Here is a 13,044-nt window from a genome sequence, read left to right as displayed (position 1 = left end):
TAAGAACATGTGTGAAAGAATAATGACGTATTATGAAAATGAATAAAATTAATATTTGGAGGAGTTATAAAAGAGTAATCTTGAAATATGAAAAATTATGTCATGGTAGTTATTTATAATTTTGGCTTTATATAGTATATATAACAATTTTTATAGACTCTTAAATAATAATAATACAAATGATAAATGCATTTGAATTTGTTGATACATTAATAATATACAAATATCAAATTCTTCATGATTAAAACAAAAACTATATAAAATTTTATAAAAAAAGATCAAAGAGAGTAATTAAAGGATAACATAAAATTAAAATTATGGAGATTAATAAATAGTAATTATATAATTGATTGTACATTATACACTATCTATCCTAAATTTGTTCAATGACTATCTTTGCTACGTTTTGCTTCACTTAGAAATCTATTTCCGTGTGTTCAACTAGGACATAAGTAGTCTATTTATAGTTAAACATAAGAACTCAAGTGAGAAGCACCCCTAGAAATATGATAACCACTACCTTTTATAACTTTCAAAAATTTGTTACCAAGTTTATTAGTTAATTTTTATAGATAATTATCAATAATTACTTATCACCTTTGTTTTGAGAATAAGTTTGTTTGCATTTTAATATAATTTTAATAAATAGTTGTAACTAATTGATAAACTCTATTTTAAAGATTATCATATTGAAAAACAAAATTAAAGAGATAATTACCATTAAAATTAGATTTTAACCAATAATAAAACATTTTTTTATTATATTTTGAAATTAATTTTTATTATAAAATGTTTAACGAAATGATTATCATTTTTATCAAATGTTTATCCATAAGTTATATATATATATATTAAAATAAAGGGATAAGTATAACTTTCCCCTCTAAATTTTTAAAACCATCTAGTATCCCCTATTCCTTTTTATTTTCGAAATTATCTAATAAATATTATTTAAAAAAATTATTTATTTTTATAAAACAGTTGTGAGTTTACCATTGAGTGCTAAGGTTTTAGGTTCAAGTCACGTAGATAAAAAAATACATATTAAGAGAGTTAGCCTTATATACCTATGAATATTTTCAACTTGAATAAGATTACATCCAATACGAATATACCTTTCCAAAACAGTTGTGAGTCTTTTGGAATCCACGAAATCGAGTATTCACATATAATACCAACTAAACGGTCAAATGTTCACTCTAAAATTAAAAGAGTTTATACCAAGTAAGACAAATAAAACGTGCACTCCCAAATTAATAAATACACCAGCACTAACTTGGACCACAGACTTCATAGTTTATATTTGATATGTAGAAAACTACATTTTTAAATTTTTATATAAGAGTAATACTAATACCTTACATTAGAAGAGTTGAAAATTTATGTTCGTGTAAAGTTTTAACATGCATATCATATATTATTAATTTGTATTATTTTTGTTTGAAAGTTAATAATGATTTACATATGAATGATAAATAACCTACTGATAGTGTAAAAAACTAATATTTAGTATGTAAAGAAGGTGAGTTAGGTCATGAGCTTGATTGTATTCCATCAAATTTAACACCTTTACCACGTTACAGTGGTCCCTTCCTATGGTTAATTATTATATGAATATATTTGAATATCAACATAAGGTGTAGATAGATATTTTTATGCTTTCATGTTTAGTTTCTTTGAATACAAGCAGCAAAGCATGATGATGCGTTTTCTGGTTTAGAAAATTCCAATATACTTAACGATTCAAATTTGAGATGTATGATTGACTCTCTCAATAAATATTACTCACAGGAATTGAATCATTAACTTTTTAGTTATCATGACAATCAAGTTGAACCTTAGATTACTAGACGAACGTGTCTTGTTGGTTAAATGGTACTAATTAAATGCATCAACAAAACAAAATATAAAAATTATTGGGTATTTTGGTTAATACAAATATAATTATAGAACATGATCCAACCAGGCCCATACCCAGGTTAATGGGTCAGCCTAACAATGAAATTGAAAAAAATGAACACAATAAAAAACATGAACCCAAAATATACCCAACATGTAACAAGTGATGTTGTGTCCACTGTTCAAAGTTCTAACTCCTAACGAACCTTCAAAAATCAAAATCGCGTTTGGAAGAAAACCCTCTATCACTTGAAGCTTTAAGTTGCAAACTTTTTCATTTCTGGTGAGTTTTTCTTCTTCTGCTATAGTACATGGGTAATGGGTTCTTTTTAGTTCATTACTTTTTGATTAGTTTGGTTTCCGTAAACAGAAGGTTGATTATGATGAAGGAAAGGGTAATACCCTTCACGCTCTAAATTAATTATCCACTCTCCGTGTTAATCAATATCATTTTAAATAGTTGATCTTTATTTCTCTTTTATTTTATAAATAATCATTGCTTAACGAGAAATGAAAATAAACAATTGCAATCACATGTAGTCTCATGCTGAAAGTAAATGGGAGAAACAAAAACAGCTATATGCATTTCGTTAAATAACTATATTAATCTCATTTTGGATTATTTATGAATTAGTCCCTTTTTCATCATTCTGATCATATTTTCCTGGCTTTGATTTTATTTCATTGTATTTTTCAATATTGTTATATGCATGTAAGATTTGAACATCTGATGAATAAAAAAACAAAATCATGGGGCCTTTTTATTCTATTATACTCTAATTATATTAGGCATTACACAACCTGACAGCCATTGTGAATTTGTGATACTGTGATTGCGTATTGAGATTTCGTGACTATGGTTCTGTAATTTGTGCTATGAGTTTTTGAGTTCATATGGTGGATTTTTTTGTTTAATGTTTAATATTGTGATGCACCCTTTGGCTCCATGTTGTTGGTGTAAAATTTTGAGACTTATTTCTTTGACTGGCGCAATTTTGATTTGAAGATTGGAATAAACTGTATTTGCATTGATCTTGAGCTGTTCCATATTTCTTATGCAACTTCGATATGCTAGAAGAAGGAAGCATTGGTAATTGAAGGGGTACAACATGGAAAGTCCTCACTCTGTCAACAGTCCAAGAAGAACTCTCAGTCTGTCAAAACAACGGAGGGCAACTGTGTCCTTTCTTGACCCTGACGACAAAAATTCTGGCTTTGGATTGTCAGGAGAACATGGCCCTAAACCTTCTGAAGTTTATGGTTTTGTGGGATCCATAACCACTGTTGCTGCTTCAGGTTTAGTTAGCTATACTGCTTTTCACAGATTTAAATCGGTTAAGTTTTTAAAAAAATATTCATTTATGTTTGAGGTCTTTACAGTTATCTTGACTGTGATTTTCTTGAGTATTTCAGGCTATATCCGATATCTGAGTGGTCTGGGTTAATGTGTTTGCTTTGCTAGGCTTAAGGCTAGATTTTTCAAGCATTAATTGACTTCATTGGCTTGTCATCCATTTAGACTTGAGACATGCATACTGACATTTCATAATCATTTCTTAGAATAATAGGAGGATAAGAAATCCTCCATAACAAAACAAAAGAAAGATAAAATAACAAAAAAAAACCAAATCTTTATGCAAATCTTTATGCAAATCTGAAATGACAACCCCCTTAACAAAGGTTTCTAATTTAACATGTGTGGAGGGCTGGAGGCTCACTCTTTTTTCATACATTGGTACTTGAGTTGTATGTTTGGAGATTCTTTAAATTTGTTTGTAAGTTGTTTTGAAAATTTGAGTTAGATGGAAAGCAAGCGGGGTTAGGGGTTTACCTTGAAGCAACATTCTCTCTATCCAACTTCTTCGATGTTCCGTTGTCTTGGTTGTCTGCAGCCACAATTGAGATGACTTTCTATCCATTGCAATATAACTGCTAATTTATCATTTGTCAGCAAAATTAGGAAGTCACTCAGGTTTCATTTGATGTTCACAAGGCATATCATGATTTTATTTTTGTTTTCCTATGTGAATAGTTATTTTCTTGGTATGGGCATACGTACCAGAATCATGGCTACAATCTATCGGCATCTCTTACTACCCTAGCAGGTTAGACAGCTCGGCTCTTGTTATTATTTGAAGTTTTAGTGATTACCAGAGTCCTGTAGCACATTAAATTGTTTGAGTGCATGGAACAAGAAAAATTCATTGCAAAATGTCTGAAATGAAAGGAATTCTTGGGGTGTTAATTTAAGGTTGTACAAATTTAAACCTAGTTAAGGTGCCTGAAACAGGTGTAATGAGATCTTCAATTCAGCTGTTATACGGCATAATGAAATATGTGGAAAAGGATTGTGAATCAACTGTCTGTGGAAAAAGGGTTGTCAAACAGTTTCAGCAATTTTTGTTTTTCAGGTATTGGGCTCTAGCATTACCAACTTATCTGCTGGTGACCATTGTGTTAGGGGTTGTATTCTACATTGGCCTTAATTTCACTGCAACACCTCCCCCGACATCTAAATACTCAGTTTTCGGTGAGTATGAAGCTAACTTCTTTAGGGATACAGGTCTGGTTAATTTTTTGTAACCATATGCTATTGCTAGATTACTTACTAAGCTTCTTGAACACGTGAATACCTTTTTGACCGTTTATTTTTTTTGCATAAAGAAGTCATTTTGCAAGTTCTTTTCATCCAAGCGAAGTCATTTTGAACCGTAGAATTTCATTTGGGTTTTTCTTAAGGCTGCATTTCAGCTGAAATTTTCCCACAGCTCATATCCACATTTCTTTGTTCAGATGAATTCACTAGGGATCCTTTGAGTCCTGATTGTTCTCTAGACCCAGATGATAAGCCTATCGAGCCCATATCAGATATTGGCATCGACAGAATCAATGATATTATGTTCAACAATGCAACCTGACAATCATATATCCCCGTCTCCGAAGTTAGGAGGGAAGTTGCCTCTACAGGTGCTGCTATTTTTGTCTAGTCGTGAGAGGGTGTAGTGATTAGACGTCAACGATTCAGTTAGTCTTGTGAAAGAATGGCCGGATTTGATTTTACCAGACGTTATTTGTAACGCTGTTTGTGCTGATTTTAGAGTTTTGAGCCTTGCTACTTTGTGAATTGGTGGCCAGGAGTTCTAGTTGTAGAAACAACTCCTTCTTTTAATAGGAGTAAGATTATGTATATCTGATTCTTACCCCCCCAAATTGATGGGTCTTGTGCTTATGCTTGAATTATATGTGTTCAAGCTATGAGGCACAGTGCATTTCTGGTATGAAGTTAGAGATATATAGGCCAGATCTCCATGCATTTCAAAATCTATCACTTCTTAACAATGTGCACTCCTATTGCTTATAATGAGTCATGTTGTGAGAAATAGACTACACCGTTTAGTAACAATCTCTTCTCAAGGGATGAAATGCATTGACCTTTCAGAGAGTGAAGAGTAGTACATTTTTGGACAATATAATATTTTAAGGTTAATTTCATTTTTATTGGCAATAAATAAAGAGATAGATCAGAAAATAAAATTGAAGGACAAACAAACAAATGTCCATATAGAAACAATATTTTTTAAATCATAAAATGGAGAGGATATTGTTAACAAATAATTTATAATTATATTTATAAATGTTCTTTAAATCGTAATATTTTTAAGCAACTCATCAAAATTTCTATATTGATGAAGAAATATAGAAACTCGAATAACAATTTGGTAATTGCCCATCTAAAAGTTAATTTAAATGACATATTCCGAACAATATTTTTTAATCCAATGTAGTTTTTAAGGTAAGATATCTAAATATATAAATTAAGCTAATCAAACTTAACTATCATCAAAACACAACATCATCAATATCGATAAAACTCAACTTTACCACTTTATGAGATTGATGTAAGTACGTGTTGGAACTCCACTATAATATTATCGGTTACTAATAGCCACACACATATAAGACATACCCTACATTTTCCATAGTGCATGCCTACACTGCCTTCTGCTAGGGAAGCATAATCGTGTCATGTTCCCTTCACTACCAATCCTTTTCTAACTCTTATTCCATTCGTTGAACATATATATATTGGTGGATTCCACGTAACAAAGATTTAGTCTAAATCACATTATAATACTTTCCATTATGTATTAAACTTTTTCTAAGTGAAGAATACTATTGATAAAGGTAAAAGAGGTCTAATAGTATTATACATTACTAACCCAATATCACAGCACAAACTTTATTTTGGATTCTTACTTTAGTTTTCATCACACTTAAATATTAGTACTACTTTAATGGAACACTTATCACACATATCATTATCTTATTGGATAAACTAATTTTGGGGTTTTGGTGCTTGGACTTTTTTATATTTAATTAGTGCTAGATCAGCTTCATAATCCTCAATCCACCGTTTGATTATCTTAACCTCAGTATTTCTCATGGAAATCAACCATTGAGGATCACTTGGTTTTTCTGGGTGTATGTCCTCGCAATGAGACCCTACAGTTGTTATAAACATTCCATGTTAGAGAAGATATTACAGTAACATTTCAAGCATATATATATACATATATGTATATATATATGTATATGTATAAATGCATGGAAATAAGGATGAAGTACCATTTACACTGGAAACAGCAATGAGACTATTTGATATACTCTCCAACACCCTGCCATTCATTGAGAACAAAAAGGGCAAGAAAAAAGTGTTTAACACAGAGAAAACAAATAAGAGCCAAGATTGCTGGAGAAAATATATATATATATATATATATATATATATATATTTTGATAATGTAAAATATTTTTACATTATCATTGCATCATCTATCATTTATTTTTAATTATAATTAACTTTTAAATAATAGTAATACAAATAAATAGTAAATAATGCACTGTATGTAAGTCTTTATACTGTAAATACATAGATATTAGTTTTTTTTTCTTTGTATTTTACCCGCCAGAGCTGTAGGGATCTCTGAGTCCATTAGAGAATATAATATTGCTAGCAAACTTATAGAGAACAAGTTTCAGATCCTGCATTGTGTGGACATATATATAGAAATTAAAAGCATTATTAGTATCTTATACTAATTATATGAAAGAAGAAATGAAGAATATTAATTAATCAATGGGGCATGAAGTTGAATAAGAAGAAGATATATACATACTTGACCCCCATAATATGTGGTCACCCAATGAGGCTGTGGAAGTACACCATACAAGTTACTACACTTATTCACATATTCTTTCATATCGAAAGGTGCTGGTAGGAACATTGAATCGCTCCTATCATGGCCTATTGGCATAACTATCTCACTGCATGTCTGTTTATTATATAAAGTTAATTTAATCAATTAATGATCTCAAATTGTAGTGAAGTATTAATCTAAAGTTTAGTAATAATAATAAGCCTAGCAAGAATGTAAAATTGACCTGCCATCTCCATCCAAGGCCACTTTGTGTTGGATGATTGAATTCATCAATGTCATAGCATGTTCTATTTTGCATAGAAGCGATAACACCTTCAAATATTTGACCAAGAACATCGGTTTTCTTAGCTGCTGCATCAATGGCATCACAAATTACATTAACTGGAGGGTCATTGTATTGTGCTGCACCAGTATATATGGAATCCAAGTAGTCCTCCAGCTCAAAACTTTTGCTCAATTTTCTGAAACAGTGGTGAAAAATATATAAATAAACCTAAATTTTAAAGCGTTTAAGAAGATATATATATAACTTGTTGTGTACACAAAATTCTATCCTTACTTGCATGTTTTAAATCTCTTGCTTAGAATTGAAAGACCATTGAGATTCTTAGCAACTCTTTTAATTTCAGACCAAGATTTACGTATAGTTTGGTAACAACTCTCACTTGTTTCCTGGACCATGCAAACGATACAATAAGTTAATTCTTAATAGTCCCAGATACTACTTTTGATATTAGAATAGTTTTTAATGAAAAGATTATTAACATAGATGAGTAATTTTACTTTGAAATCATTAGTTACAACATGATAGTATCCAGCTTGTGGGGCGATGCCATTGAAGTACAAAATTGGTGCTGATGAAGCAAGAGCACCAAGAGCAATGTGGGGATACTTTAGACGGAACCATGATGCTAGCACTGCATAATAAGTTAGGGGAAGTAAGTTAATTAAATCCTTGCATACATAAAAAAATGTGATTATATAAGTTACTAGAGAATTATTAAGTCCATGGTAACAACATAGGGTTACTGTATTTTTTTAAAGATGTGTTAATGTGTTAGTATTTGTAGTATGCCAGACACAAATTTTTAATATCTTTATCACTTCATTCCTTAAATCGTTCATCTTAACTATCTGAATACATTATATATTCGTATATTATTGCTTAGATTATGATTTTAACAAATCAAAATCAATATGCTAATCAAAATTAAGTGTCCAATATTTAAAACCACAATCTATATACGAATAATTAGCTAATAATATGTATATTGTTCTTACTTCCACCATAAGAGCCTCCAATAACTATTATGGGAGAATTCTGAGCAGAAAAGGTTTTTTTGATGTGTAAAAGCACAGCTGCATAATCTGCTAATGCTTGTGCTGAGTTGAAGTAGCCACGAGTACTTGCATTTCTCATAGCTTCTTCGCTTGATCCAAATGGTATTGATTTTCCGTAGTACCGATGCTGTTTAAAAACAATATATAGATACATATTAGCCTACAATATTTGTTGGATCATGATCACCACTTAACCAAATATTATAGTTGATGATGATAATATAAGATTGTTTTTTAAAACATATGTTACATTTTCTTCACAAATCACCTTATGAATTCTTTTAACCATGCATACCAAAGTGACAAGTCTCAATTTCGACATATACTATTTTCTTATAATTAAAGAATTTGCAAGGTAAAGATATAAGATTCCTTTTTTTAGAATCTTGTATTTTTCTTGAAGGTTATATTTATTACATGTGCTATAAATTGAGTTGTTAAGCTCATCAACATTTATTCATAAAAATAACAAAAACCAGTAGAAGTTTCATATTACTGCAAATATTAGACTGCCAATGATGGCCCAACAGAATATATATATATATATATATATATATATATATATATATATATATATATATATATATATATATATATATATATATATATATATATATTTATTTCACTACTAATCAGTGTTGTAAAAATTGGCTCATGCTGACCGATTCAACTAGTAAACCAATAAACTGATAAAAATTGGCTCATGCTGACCGATTCAACTAGTAACCCAGTGAACTAATACGATACAATACTTATACATATCATACAATTATACCAATTAAAATTAATCAAAATTGGTTATATCGGTCAGTTTTTAATTGAATCGTACAAGTCATACCAACCATTTTTATTTAAAATTATTTTTTTAATAAAATTACTTTTTTTTTGAATTCTAAATATTATAATATATATATATAATTTTGTCGATATGCAGTTAATTAGTTGAGCCAACAATCGACCCGCTGTACTAGTAGCATAACTGTTTCATGATCGGTACTTTCAACAACATTGCTATTAATACTATCTAATTATTTTGGTGATTTTGTCTAAGACTGCTATCTTACCTCAATATAAACATTAAGTGCATTGAAGTGAGGTGCTTTGTCTCTGAGAAACCCAATATAATATATAGCATCATCCATCGATTCTTCTGCACCAAAGAATGCAAAAATGGGTGCATTTAATTTAGCTCCACCCCAGTACTTAGAATTTATCATATACCTTTGTTGGAAAGTGGTGTAACTATCAGGCCTATAGTTAAAGTGATCAAGTCTTTGGGTATAATAAAATGTTTCTATGTCTTCAGGGAATTGTGACGAAGACATGGTTTGTGGTGAGCGTTCTATACTTCTTCTCACGGTTCCTAACCTTGGAATTTTGAAAGCTGAGGAACAAAGTGAGGTAATTAGAAAGAAAAGAGAAAGCCATTCAAATGAGTGTATAATGGATGCCATAACTGAATGGAGTTGAGAATTATATTTCTCTCTTCTCTTCTCTGGTCTATATATAATGTTTTGAAGTTCTAACGTGTAGTTACTTGGGCCCAATTTGGTCTAACTCGTAATTAAATATGCTCCATCAATCTTTAGCACACTCAAAGAAATTTTTTATATTTTTTTTAGTCTTTTTGAATAAAAATGACGTTTGTCATTGTGTGAAAATGTAGAGCTTAGTTCTTATTTCAAGAGTAATTGTAATCAATTTTTTAAATATTACGTGAGACTCAAATATAGATCACTCTCTTATAATTATTTCAAGAGTAATTGTAATAAATGTTACACTCTACCATGTGAAGTTGGCACATGTCTTTTATTGTTTTAAGTAATATAGATCACTCTCTTATAATTATGAGAAATTATAAGCTAATTTATTTGGAGAGTCTATCAATATTTTAATGGTTTAATTGTCTTTTTTTATAAATATTATTTTAGGAAGTAAAAAAGGTTTGATTGATTGTGGCAATGCAAATCTTAGATAAAAACATATACCATAATTTGTTAATGTTACTTTGGCACTTTTTACTCATTTCAAATTATCTATAACTTCTAGAAATAAAGTAGTATTAAATAAATTTTTCCTTCTATTTGGGTAAGGGTGAGCAAGACTCGGCCTTGCCCGCTCACTCGTAGGGATGACAAAATATCTGCCCCATGGGTACTTACTAAAATACTTGCAATGGATAGATATTTTGATTTTGTTGTCTTAAAAATGATCCAACCAACAATAGTAATATGATTTTGTTGTCTCAAATATTGTCTTATATAACGTTCTCTAAATCTATACTACTTAATATAAGGAAAACATAAAATAGCTATCCATATATAATTTGTGTTTATTTATTTTACTCTCCATAGTTTATAATTTTATATTTCTATAAATGATGACTATGTCAATATAAATAAACTGTCAGAACAATTGTTAACTATTGCAATTTTTAAAGTGAACATGACATAAAAGGAATAATGGTTAACTGCCTACAAATACACACGTGTGTCATTAAAATTATTTGTATTATTAAAACATTGACATTGTATTGTTTTGTTTACTTTTACATATGTCATACTCACTTTTTATTATACATCTTCTTCCTCTGACCTTCAAGTATTTTTCTTCTTTGTCTCATTTACTATATTTGATATTTACGACATATAGACTACACATTACAATAATTGGAAAACAGGGTGACATGCACAAAATGTCTATCAACATGCTAGTGATAATAAAACAAAAAAACAACAATAATGATAAAAGTTTAAAATTTTTCTCACTTGCCTTTATTGTCGTCATAGCCCCTCACCAGTTGGCAAAGGCCAAAGTAGAAGAAGACGAAAGAGATCATTAATTAAAGGTTTTTCTTGAGACATTAGGAATAAAATTATTTGTGAAAACAAGAGGTTCTAAATAGATGATGTAATGAAAATTATTTTTCTACATTCTTGGAGCATTTCAAAGCTTACTTTCCTCGTCTTTTCTTTCTTATAGATTGAGTGAAACACCCATCAAATTATATCTCTCTTTATTGATGTAAGAATTATGTGAATAGGAATAACACTAGTTTTTGTAATTGTTTTATCAGTAGATTAATAAAGTTTTCATTCTTATAAAAAAATTAAAGGTTTTTTAAGCAGCATAACATTTCCATTATTTGTAATAGCCACAAATGCATAGTCAACAAAGCTAAGGGCTCTGGCTTAAGGGGCGCACCAAACCTCCAAGGTAATATAAGTTAGAACATAAGATAAAGCCCACATACACAACATGATTCCAAAACATGTCAGGCTACGAATGAGAATTTGTTATATGATATTGGAAGGGATAACCATGTATCCGAAAGAGATTAGTTCTTTATCTAAGAAGAGATGATATCCTTATGGTGATTTTTCAGAAATATGAGTTGAACTTTAATTTCTCAATTGTATTATTAAGTGTGCCTACCTCTAAATTTATGTAAATAAATAAATTCAGATATTTTATTCTTCAATACTGCATTGTTTATACGCACAAAATTTTTTCCTAAAATTTAAATAAATTTATCACTTTCAGATTTGATTTTAGGGTTATAAAGTAACAATCTAATCAATTTAAATAAATCCGTTTACGATATTCATTTAGAGTAAAAATTCTTCATTACAATGTTGAAGACAATTTTGGTACTAAAGATGGTGCTTCTTGGAAAATAATGAAGTGGTTGGAGAATGAGAAATACACTAACTGAAGGGAAATGTGAACATAGAAATTGTAAAAGGTGGTTGTGGATAAACTATGCTAAATGCTTGGACTGCTCCATAATTTCTATTTTGACAAGTGACAAAACTGCTATAGTATCTAACAACCCATAAATCATTTTAATGCATCTGTCTTGTCAGTCCATATGTTTTTTTTTATCTCAAACCAAAAGAAAATATAATTAAAAATATAGACATTAAAAAGTGGTACTTCAATCCACCAAAAATTTAATATAAAGAAATGTATGTCAAAGAGTTAATGTCTATTCGGCATAAGAATAAGAACATCACTGAAATCTTGCTTTCAAGAAACTTAAAGAGTTTAATTTAGATAAATTAACTCAATCACTTCATTTATGTGAAAGTTGTGATTCTCAAGCACAATCTAATTTTTAACATACCATGTATTCTATTTAGGTATAAACCATAGAGAAATCTACAACTACCTCTTATAAGTAGTCACATGTAGCAAATTTTCATGTTGTCGGAAATGTATTTTAACCTCTTTGTGAATGTTCCAAGAAAAGCATGACAAAGAATAAGTTTTTGTCAAACATCATAGATTTTGGGGATGAGAGAAAAATATGGTTTACTAATTTGTCCAACCCTCCACATAATATACAACTTTTCGAAATATTGGAATATAAGAAGCATCTTTTTAGTAAATTCAACTTTGTAGGTATTTCATTCATGATTATCGATCTTCCAAACTACGCATGCCATATTTATCGATAAATACTTTGACTAAAGTTTCTTGATTAAATCTTTTTTACAATTGTCTTCCTCCCATTGCAACAACCGATATATGTTTTTGACCGAATACTTGCCTCCTTTGTCATGAGTCCAAAATGATGTATCAA

The 13,044-nt window shown here is 29.8% G+C and overlaps 2 protein-coding genes across 6 annotated transcripts; one reads left to right on the top strand and one right to left on the bottom strand.

The window, feature by feature from the left end:
- On the top strand, positions 2,019 to 5,100 carry LOC109358266 (phosphatidylinositol N-acetylglucosaminyltransferase subunit P). Of its 5 annotated transcripts, none has more exons than XM_019602405.1 (5): positions 2,019 to 2,182; positions 2,978 to 3,195; positions 3,932 to 4,004; positions 4,311 to 4,429; positions 4,693 to 5,100. In XM_019602405.1, exons 2-5 carry the CDS (start codon positions 3,009 to 3,011, stop codon positions 4,815 to 4,817), a joined length of 504 nt encoding a protein of 167 aa, XP_019457950.1. In that variant the 5' UTR covers positions 2,019 to 2,182; positions 2,978 to 3,008; the 3' UTR covers positions 4,818 to 5,100. The 5 variants fall into 5 exon arrangements, with proteins under 5 accessions (XP_019457950.1, XP_019457951.1, XP_019457949.1 ...); XM_019602406.1 differs by having other exon boundaries at positions 2,939 to 3,195; XM_019602404.1 differs by having other exon boundaries at positions 2,020 to 2,182; positions 3,000 to 3,195.
- On the bottom strand, positions 6,236 to 9,913 carry LOC109357903 (lysosomal Pro-X carboxypeptidase-like). The gene is made up of 9 exons (XM_019601957.1): positions 9,524 to 9,913; positions 8,400 to 8,586; positions 7,902 to 8,035; positions 7,678 to 7,790; positions 7,342 to 7,579; positions 7,077 to 7,232; positions 6,863 to 6,942; positions 6,526 to 6,575; positions 6,236 to 6,402 (listed from the first exon to the last, which is right to left on the bottom strand). Exons 1-9 carry the CDS (start codon positions 9,911 to 9,913, stop codon positions 6,236 to 6,238), a joined length of 1,515 nt encoding a protein of 504 aa, XP_019457502.1.

Source organism: Lupinus angustifolius, chromosome LG10 (genome assembly GCF_001865875.1).
Source record: "Lupinus angustifolius cultivar Tanjil chromosome LG10, LupAngTanjil_v1.0, whole genome shotgun sequence".
Lineage (NCBI taxonomy): Eukaryota > Viridiplantae > Streptophyta > Magnoliopsida > Fabales > Fabaceae > Lupinus > Lupinus angustifolius.
Note: the sequence above shows the minus strand (reverse complement) of the source record. Positions and strands in the feature narration are given on the sequence as shown.